This window comes from Molossus molossus, unplaced genomic scaffold (assembly GCF_014108415.1).
Source record: "Molossus molossus isolate mMolMol1 unplaced genomic scaffold, mMolMol1.p scaffold_m16_p_6, whole genome shotgun sequence".
Classification (NCBI taxonomy): Eukaryota; Metazoa; Chordata; class Mammalia; order Chiroptera; family Molossidae; genus Molossus; species Molossus molossus.
This window is the reverse complement of record NW_023425399.1, coordinates 106928589-106938954: the sequence shown is the minus strand read 5'-3', so window position 1 is coordinate 106938954 and position 10366 is coordinate 106928589. Positions and strand designations below refer to the sequence as shown.

Here is a 10366-nt window from a genome sequence, read left to right as displayed (position 1 = left end):
TTTAAAAATACCTGACCCTCCCTGGCTTCCTTTCCCCAGTGCACACCATACCGTTCAGACTCTAAGTTCTGGACCATCGTCGGCTGTTCCACCTGTCTCCTCAACTACCCTGCGACATCCACGAATCAGAGAGGATGCTTCCTTTATCTCTCCACTCAGAATGTACTTAATAATTCCAATAAAATCATGATAACATTCAGTTTCTGTAAACTCTGTAATCCCCCGGAGTACGTTTTTTAGCAGCCGTTTATCGGGCGGTTACTAACTGCCAGGCCCTGGGCGAACAGCGTGATCTCAGCTAATCCCCTTAGGAGCCCGGGATTCCGCATGGCTTTGCTTATCCCCTTCTCACAAATGAGCTAAGAGTGGAAGAGAGCTCCTCAGAGTTGAATCTGATAAAGGTGCACGTGCCAGCTCATTACAGCAATAGCAGGGTGACAATTACTCTGCTTTGCCCAGAACTGAAGGCGTTTCCAGGACATGAGACTTTCGGTTTTAAAACCAGACCAGTCCCAGGCAAACCAGGACTAGGAAACTTTCCACAGTCTTTAGGGATGAAACAGTAAAATATCGCCATAAAGAAAGGGGTCGGTATCTAGGTCTCACCAGCAATAGCTCTTAGGAAGAGAACCCCAGTGTAAATTATAGCAGTGTTTGGAAACACAAAGAAATGGACACATTTTTTCATTTAGCCAGCTTTTTCTTGAAACCCCGTGGTTTACAAATAAGCCGCAGCTAAGCCATATTACCATCCTCCCGCGTATGTTCAAGTCTGGAAGAAAAGTCCAGATTTATTACCCAGGCTGGGGCTTCCCCAGCTCCCCCCCACCCCCGCCAGGAATCGTCGCTGTGGTACTAGTAAGACGGCCTCACATTCCTCTACAGCTACATTTTCAAAGTCAGCGAAAAGTTTTAGTCTTGATTTGCTCATTCTCAGAAATCTGTTCTTTTGGGCTGTGACACCCGTAAAAATGACAAAGGAGGAAAGCAGCCGTGTTCGCCCTTCCCTTGCAGGTGCTGCCTTGCGTTGCATCTTTTGTTGTTGTTGTTACCAAGAGCAAAGGGGAATTTTGTCCTCTCCGCTTTCCGATGAGCTGATAAACGTGCAGGTTTCCTGTAGACGTCGGGTCTCATAATGGACACAACCGCCCGCGGCTCCCTGCCCCTCCTCCGACTCTTGTGCAAATGAATCGTCAGGAATGCAGACGGGTTAATTGAGATGTTTTCTATTGTTTGGTTTAAAAAAAAAAAATAGTGGTGGCAACCATTTCTTCTTCCTTCCTAAGCTCGGTTTGGCTTCGCTGAAAGGAGGCGGCTCGGGGCAGCCGAGCAAACGCACGTTGCGCTTTGACCGGCTGCTCGAGTCCTTCGCTTTCCCAAGACAAATAGGTCCTGCGGGTCCCTCCCCGTAGGTGCCCGGTCGGCTGGGAAAAGCCAGCCGGTGGGAGTGTGCGTTTCGGAATGAATGTTGGACTCGTGCATCACAAAAAGCCCCCCGGGAAGTGAGGCCCCACCCACCGGGGGGCTCGCTGCTGCGTTGCGGGAGCGCGTCCCGGCGCCGCGTACCCGTCGCCCGAGGTGGGAGCGGGCCGAGCCCGCGGGAGGAATCCGGACAGAAACTGCACCGATCAGTGTTTTCACATCTCCGGCTTAATCATCAACCTTCCACTCTCAGAAAACCCAGGGGTATAAAACTTGGCTGTTTTTTTCTGATGCCCTGGGATGGAAAACCACCAGCTTTGTTCTGGGATGAGGCCCCTCCCCACCCCCACGTGGGAGGCACTTGCAGCGCGGTGGCTGGGGAAGCCAGCCTGGAAGTCAGAAAGCCACGGCCTCAAATCCTGTGTCTTCCACTCATTTGCCCATTGACGTTGGGGGAAAGCGCTGGTCCTCCGAGGCGATTTCCTCCACTGTAAAGTGAGACAGAGTCACGTTTGCCAAACACAAGTGTTGGGAGCACTCGACGAAATAATAAAATTGTGTTTCTAAAATGCCAGGCACATCGGAGGCCCCAGTGAGTTGCTTTTATCTTGTGGAAGTTTGGTCCCCATGAATAGTCTTAAAGTGGCCCTATGGAAATCCTGTGGGTGATGCTAATAAGTTCCCTAAAAGCAAAAAACAAAGCAATCAGAATTTGAACTGGGCTTCCCAAATTAACCAATTTTCAGTTTCATCTCAAGGGAGAGCCCCCACGTCCTGCCCTTCAGGACTCCCTGCTGAAACAGACTTACCCAAACCCAGTCGCGTCCAAAACACCTAGACAGGACCTTCCTCCTGCTTCTGGAGGTGCTGTTATTTAAATCAAGTCCCGAATTCGTATGTGAACATGCAAGAGCCTTCAGGCAATTCAACAGTGGTCATGAAAGCTGTTACGTATGGGGTGAAAATAAATGTTTTGCCGTATTAAGAGGTTAGAAATTAAAAACAGATGGCCTCATCAAGGGAAAAACTGCCACTTTCTCTCCCAGCTCCAACACTGCCCAACTGCTTTCCTTCAGAAGGTTTGTTTTTCCATCTAATAATCATAATTGAGCAAGGCCTTCATGGCTTTACAAGGAAGCTAATATTCAACTCCATCCTAAAGGGAAAGTTAGCTGATATTTACTGAGAATGACTGAGGGCCAGACACCATGCACGGTCTCACCTCCTTTGATTCTCAGGATGGTTTGAAATATGTACATTCGACACCATTTTATAAGAAAGTAGAGATCAAGCCACTTATCCGAAGTACCCCCAAGAGCAAGTGGAAAAATGACAGGCTGATTTGAAAGTCAAAACTGTAGGGAAAGGAACTTTGCAATTTTGAAAATAGATGACATTGGAAATAGGCAAATCTCATAAGCTCCATTAGAAATCATTAGTGAGACAGCAGGGGGAAAAAAAGAAGAAGATAAGACTTCTACTAAAATAAATACAAGAAATACCAAGAACATTCTACTTTCAACCCAAACCCAAGCCCAGACTCCATTCACGGTACAGTTTCAGATCACTAGGGGGTGGTCTGACACCCAGACTTACTAAGTAGAGGAACCCTAAATCCCTACCTAAACCCCTTACCAATTCTCTCATTTTTCTGGTGTTTTAGAAAGTTGCCACTTTCCAGAAGAAGTAGGTGGGTGTGAATGTTTCACTCTGATTTGCTAAACTGATTTTTGAAAATCCATAAGAGAGAAGCTAATTAGTGCCTGAACTATATTGACCACGGTTTTGTTCTTGGACCATGATCTTTGACATGAAGACACTCAAGTGATGACACAATCAGGTGTGTTCTGTCGGGTGACCAGTTTCTGTTTTCAGCTACGCACATAGAAGGTGCAGCCCTGACAGAGTGACATGCCATCAGAGAAGCCAGAATGCATGGACCATTCTCATTTCGAAGAAAATACACGTCCAAGAAGTTCCCGCCCAGTCCACTCCAGGATTTAGAATCAACGTTTGGGAGAAGAATTTAGAACATAGGTTGGGGGGACCTTTACTTCCCTTCTTCTTTTTACAAACCCTCCAGTTCTATCCTGTTTGAGATGAGGTCAGGAGCGGGGCTAGTGGAAAGTGGTGGGGGACTTTCTTCAGACTCCTTTGCCATCCCAGTTTCTCTCTCAAACAAGTGACCTTCAGGATGGTCTGGTCGCCCTGACTTCAGAGGAATAACTGGCTTAGACAGGCTGCCATGTTCGGGGTCACACAGCTCATTAATGGCATGGCCTTGAAAGCCCAGCTTTAGGGTCCCAAAGTGGGTGGTCTGCTCTTCATGCCCCCAGTCAGTGATCTTCCTAGTGGATCATGCCCTCTGACAAAGGTTTGAGGAGTTTGACAGGATTGCACAGTTTATGTTGTTTGGGGTGGGTTTGGGGGGAAGAGTTATTTCAAGACATTAAAAACCTCAAATCACTGCATAGTGTCTTTAGACTGAAGAATGTATTCATCGATATAGAGGCAGGTAGATAGATAAATAGGAGATAATTTTTTTCAAATATACAGATTATTGGGGTTTTCTTTTAAGTATAAATGCAAGTCAAAGTATTTTTTTAATTCCTAGAAACTTGTTAGTCATCGGATACATTTAGTCATGTGGATATCTGGGAAATGATGACATTAAAAATTCAGTCATCAAATTATGTAGTTCTCATACCTAAAGCCCCGTGAATTATGTCTAAGCTTTCTTGTGTCACTCCTTACATTAAAAAAAAAAAAAAAAAGATACTTGTTAGCAGAACTAATTAACACCAACAGTTCCATTCTGGCTATGCAAAGAGGCTTAGGGACAGGAGTTCCTCTTCCTGTGACCTTCAAATCAAATGCAGATTGACCCGACCCCACCCCACCTCCTCCTGCATTACAAAGTCCTTCCTCTGGGGGAGCCGGTGGTACTGGTTCGCGTGGCTTTCTCCACCGCCCTTCATCTGGTTCTCCAGCTGCCATCTCTCCTTCTCCCCTTCCCCCAGGAGCTGGTTCTCTCTCCCCCCCAATCTAAGGGAGACAGTTTCCTTTTCTGATTTCAGCAGACTTTTGAGGGCCCGGGGCGGGGGTGGGGATGTGGTTCCTAGATCAAAGGTTTTTTTTTTTTAGTTCTCAAACAGGAAGGCCACTCAGTTACATCTACTTCTGCACATGACCGGCTTCTGATGAAGCAATACTTGCTGCTCAGGGCGGAGTCGGAGGGAAAGCTCTGAGGTCACTTAGATCTAGACTGCGCAGAAGTTCCTCTGACTTGGCCGACTCAGAAACATCGAGGCTCACTACACCACTAATTAAATCACGAATTTCTGTAGGCTACTCTACAGAAACCACTCTCTGGGCATTAATGTAAGGCACTCAAGAGCTGGCATTAATTTCCTATTTTTCCACTATGTCCTATCCGAATTAAAGTGTAAATCTCCGGACAGCAAAAATCATGTCATATGCCCCTGTCTTCTCTGTCCCTACCACAGAATTGGACTGGAGGGGATGGTTCCATCAAAAGGTGCCTGCTGATGAAAACAAATTAAAATACAACATTTGGTTACGCAATGAACACCCAGTAGTTTACATGATAAAAATAATAAACACAGAAAAGAATGGTGATGACTTTTAATGGCTTACAGCTACAGTACACTTTTATATGTATACATACATGTATAAATATAGTTACAGACCATAAATATCCAAATCTGCCACTAAGCTAATACAAAATATCTTTGCAACTAAATAAACTAACAACCATAGGTAATACTGAAGAAAAAGCAGATACTGAGGTATTTTCTTTCTTTCTTTTTTTTTATCCTCACCCGAGGACATTTTTCCATTTTTTTGTTCAGATAGAGTAGAAGGGAAAGCGAGGAAGAGAGAAACATCGACGTGAAAGGGACACATCAAGTGGCTGCCACCCGCACAACCCAACCAGGGCCCGGGACAAACTGCAGCTGAGGTACACGCCCTTAGCGGGAACCGAACCCGGGTCTCTCTGGATCACAGGTCGACGCTCTAACTGCTGAGCCAATTGATCTAAAGTGACCATAAGCTATATCAGCGATTTTCAACCTGTGTGCCGCAAGAATTTTTAAAACATGTAATGCCTAACTATTTAGCTAGGAGCACTAACCTCTTTTCCCTTATATTGCCAAATAAAAGAAATGACAACAGCCAACACAATAGAGGTCCAGTGTAAATGAATCTACATTATACCTATTTTTTTTTTGTCAGATCGGCAAAAATATAGTTTTGGTGTGCCCCAGAACTTTAGTAATTAGTTTATTTATGTATGCCATGAGATGGAAAAGGTTGAAAATCGCTGACCTATATTAAAACATTCCTGCTGTAGAAGTTCAAGTAGTTACAAAACTCTTGTCAAAAAAAATTTTTTTAAAAACCTTTATCTCATTACCTAAAACCATACTTTAACTAATGTAAATTTTTAAATGAAACAAAAATATTTTAATTATAAATAAGTAAAATAAATATTATTCTTGCTGAAATTCAACCATACTGTTTTTATATATATTTTGGAACTTTGTGGATGGCCAGGTCTTTAAGTTAAATGCAAGAAACTCTTCTCAGAATCTACATATTACTTTAATGAAAATTAAATATATATATATATTGCTCATTCAGAATGAAAATCCCATCTATATATATGGATGCGTAATCTATTCCTCTTTATTTTTTAAAACTATATCCTATACACCTAAAACTAATACAAAGTAATATTGAATATAAACTGTTATTAAAAAATAAAATAAAATAATTTAAAAAGTATATCCTAATGATGAAAACATGCTTAATTTCTTTTAAAAGATCACTTCTTATAAAATACACATTGACTAATATGGAAATAGCATTTTACAGATTTTAGAAACTTCTTTGGAAACATTCATTTTTTTATAATATTTTCTTGGGATATTTGTTTTACTAAGTTTTAATTACAGCAGTAAAAAGTCAAATTCACTTTTAAAAAAAAAATTATTCCTGGTTATCCAAATTCCCTGTGCTCTACCTTTTAACATTCAACCTGTAAGAATTTTACTGGTACCAAGTAACACTCTCGTATTTTGATCAAATTTTTTTCAAATTATACACTTCCCAGTTAAAGCCCACAGAAACACATTTAATAAAATGTCATCTGAACAGAACTAATACATTTTAAGTAAAAAGAAACAAACTATCAAATCACTTTATATTTTGTAGTGACCTATGAAATAGCTTTCTCTATGACATTCAGTGTTCTCAGAATAAAAGTTTTACTTTTAACAACATAACATATATATAAACCAAATATTACACCTTCTTCTGGAACATATTCTGTTTCTTGGCCCCTGCCAACATTCTAATAATTTATCAACTCTTCTTTACAGTATGCTGAGTATCAACCTTCAGCAAAAATACTAGAACAATTGTCTAAGCAAAACCAAAAAATACCATTCCATCTTTCCAAAGCTCTTCAATTCTCACCTTAAAGTAAACAAAGCAGTTTTTTATAATGTTCTGACATCCCAAAGAATGACTTCGGAGAAACCTCCAACAGAAATTCACTGTGATGTTTTCCATCTTCGTTTCCAAGGCCATCCAAAAGCAAATGAGAGCTCATTTTTCTCCATTACAAGGCAGTCTCTCCTCTAACTGATGAAATCCGATGAATCCAGCTTCCACGGTCTCCTCACTCGAAGGCTTCTGCAGCAGTCAGGTTCCTGAGTGGAAGAGTTTGTATATCAGATTCAGGAGTTTCTGCCGGAAACTCAGTTTGTCTCCAATTCTCCTTAATTGAATGGCACACTCTACTTCAGCCTCTGAAAAGGAAAGCAAAACATCAAAATTAAATTGACAGCATTCCAAACTACAACCAGCAAGAGCGACAAGTTGAGTATTTATCTTGTAAAGTGTTTCTCTTAATATTAGCTTGACATACTCCTGTTTTCTGAGTGTGAGCTCACACACACACACACACACACACAACATATACAAATACACTGTGGCTCATAAACAAACAAAATTGAACAAAGACATTTACTTTAAAATCTTTTTTTTTTAAACATTCCTGGATGAGGCAAACATTATCTTATTTGCAAATACAAACATTTAATATGTCTAATACCACAGTTAGTGAGACATTGCCTGCCTCAGATGCTGTCATCCATTTTTCTCACTTAAGGTTGGTGGGTGGGAGGAACGGAAGTCAAATTCTAAACTCTTTTCTATTGCTTTCAAGTAGGGCTTATTTTTTGTGGCAATAATTCATAGCTCAGATTATGCCCTCATTAGGCAAATCTAAAATGTATTTTTTTCTTCATTTAAAAAAACTCTGAAATGTTCTCATAAATGATTCATAAACTTGTATTTCAAAAGTAAGTCCACATTCTCTAAAATTATTTAGAAGTTTACATTTTAGCCCTAAGCCAAATTCTTCCAACAAACCCAACCTCTACCAACCCATTGCCTTTAGGGAGATCAGGGAAGCAGAAAATAAGTAATGTTTAATTCACGTTTACTACTTTTTAGAATAGATATTGTAATTAACTGGATTTTAATTTTTAAAAACATAATGCTTATCTAATTTCCAAGTACATTTTTAAGCAAAATTAACATCAAATCTATGCTGACCATAATTCAGTTTTCTTGGAAATGTCAAGGAGCAAGTTGGGATCTTTTGGTCCACCTTAAGATCATAATTATGAACATTCAAAATCATTATGACTATGAACTGAAATCTGATTTACTTGGTATACATACCCTGCAAAGACCCTCATTAGGCTCAAAATAAAATAAAAAAAACTGTAAATGTATAATAAAGTGAATTTTTAAATCTACCTTTCAACCATTTTCTCTCTACAAGAGCTGAGTAAAAATTTCATGATGCCTAACAAGAGACCTAATAAATATCATAAGATGCCATTCTTTACAGGTTACAGAGTCAAACATTTTGACAAAGATATTCTTTTCAGTGAATGGGATGTATTAACATACTATCCTATAATGTATGTATATACATATATATGTATATGTGTGTGTGTGTGTATTTGTGTATACATATATATATTTCTGCATACAATTTTGGAAGCCATGAATTATAAGAGGAAAAAGTATTCCTTTCACACACACACACACACACACACACACACAAAAGGCAGATAATAGCTCCTAGTTGTTTCCTTAGTTTCTTTGTTACAGTTACACATCTATAAATATGTTAATAAAATGAATGTGTAATCATGGTTGTTAACTAAACTTAGTGTAGTAATTATTTCACAGTATATACATGCATCAAACCATGGTGCTGTACACCTAAAACTAATACAATGTTATATGTCACTTATATCTCAATTTTTAAAAGTATTACTATCTAAACAAGTTTAAGTGGGACCTTTCTCCTTTCCCTTGTTACTGGGAACTAAGTAAGCTGGATGGGTGAAGGTTATGCACAGGTTTAGACCTTTTCAAAACACGGTCAGAACTACTGAACATCACAAAAGACAAACAAAGTTTTTTCCCTCCCAAGAAAGAGCCAGGGAGAGCGGCCTGGTGCCTACGCAGCCATGGCCACAGTACCAGTACCCCCACTTCCTTCGCATGCCCACGCATGGGCTCTATAAAATTAAAGTATGTTGAAAAGGGCGCGGGGGGGGGGGGGGTGCTATTATCACCTGTTGATGTAATCGCAGCATGACCCACACGGATTTTCTAGGCCAAAGCCTTTGCTGCCTACTTTGCTACTGCCCTTAGCCTTGTTGGATACGATTTATAAAGGGGGGTGGGGGGCTGGCCTGAAAGTTATTTGATGGGCTATTGGGGATGAGGGGTGGATAAATTTTTTAGGTTGGGGACCAATTCCTGTTCTCCTATCCGTTCTCCGCAACTAATATTGTTCAAATGTTATATAATGTAACTCTCAACAAAAAAGCAAGACTTTCTGGGGTCCAGAACGCAGTGTTCCCTGCGAAGCCTCCATAACCCTCCATCAATCCTTTGTGGAAGAGCTGGGATCGAATCAAGCTTTGCCTCTGCTTATTTCCGCGCTGGGGGTGGAGAACGTGATCGCGCCTAGAGTAAGTGGGGCCCTCAAAGGTCCACGACTCGAGAGAAAGGCCCGTCTTAGGAAGCGCTGGGAGGCCAGGTAGCTCCAAGAGCTTCTCCCGTCCCCACCTGCCATGGAGACTTCTTGCGGCTGACACCCGCACTTGCACTTTTTCTCCCCGTGGCCTGGGGCAGAACAAGTGCGGATGGAAGACAAGCGAAGAGGCGGCTTTCTGCATCCGCTAAAATACAGCTGTATCCCAATCCCACACGGGGATCCTACCCTCGCCGTCCCCACGATCCCGGGTAAAACCCCGAAAGAACTTCCAGCAGGCGCCCCTAAAGCACGTGCAATGGCGCAGACCTGGCCGGACCTCCAGGCCCAGAGCAGACGGGCTGACCGCGCCCCGACAAAGACCTCGACCCCATCCCGGCCCCGGCCCCTGCCCCGGCCCCCGCCTTGGCCAGGATCTCGACCCATCTGGCCCCTACCTCCCGGGGCCCGTGGAGGGCTCGGCTGCGCGTTCTTACGCGCCTTCTTCCCAGGCATCTCCGCAAGCAGCCGGCGACAACTCTGCTGCCGACCCGGGGGAACTCAGACTCTCAACCTGGAGTCTGCAGGAAGCGAGCTGTGCGCGGGGCAGGCAGGGACCAGGCAGGAGACCCGACTCAGAGCGCGGCCGAGATCATCTGCGTCCCGGGAACAGCAGGGGCCCGCGCTTTCATCTTATGGGACTTCCCGGGTGACGTAGGGAAACCAGACGCCGGGCCCGCCCCTCTCCCCGCCCCCCGGCCGCACGGGTGGGGGCAGCGCGCGCTCCGGGCGCTCCGGGCCGCGCGGGTGTGGGAAACCCCGCAGCAGCCTGCGCCACCTGCCCGGACACGT

The 10366-nt window shown here is 42.9% G+C and overlaps 1 protein-coding gene across 1 annotated transcript; it reads right to left on the bottom strand.

Moving 5' to 3' along the window:
- Positions 1–6255: 6255 nt before the first annotated feature.
- PMAIP1 (phorbol-12-myristate-13-acetate-induced protein 1) lies at positions 6256–10166 on the bottom strand. The gene is made up of 2 exons (XM_036244938.1): positions 9973–10166; positions 6256–7259 (listed from the first exon to the last, which is right to left on the bottom strand). Exons 1-2 carry the CDS (start codon positions 10028–10030, stop codon positions 7153–7155), a joined length of 165 nt encoding a protein of 54 aa, XP_036100831.1. The 5' UTR covers positions 10031–10166; the 3' UTR covers positions 6256–7152.
- Positions 10167–10366: the final 200 nt, after the last annotated feature.

What these genes read in the sequence shown, in the direction of transcription:
- PMAIP1 (XM_036244938.1), bottom strand. Translation starts at nt 10,030, where the DNA reads ATGCCTGGGAAGAAGGCGCGTAAGAACGCGCAGCCGAGCCCTCCACGG. An exon ending in CCCTCCACGGGCCCCGGGAG is followed by an intron (nt 7,260 to 9,972) that starts GTAGGGGCCAGA and finishes TTTCCTTTTCAG; the next exon opens with AGGCTGAAGTAGAGTGTGCC.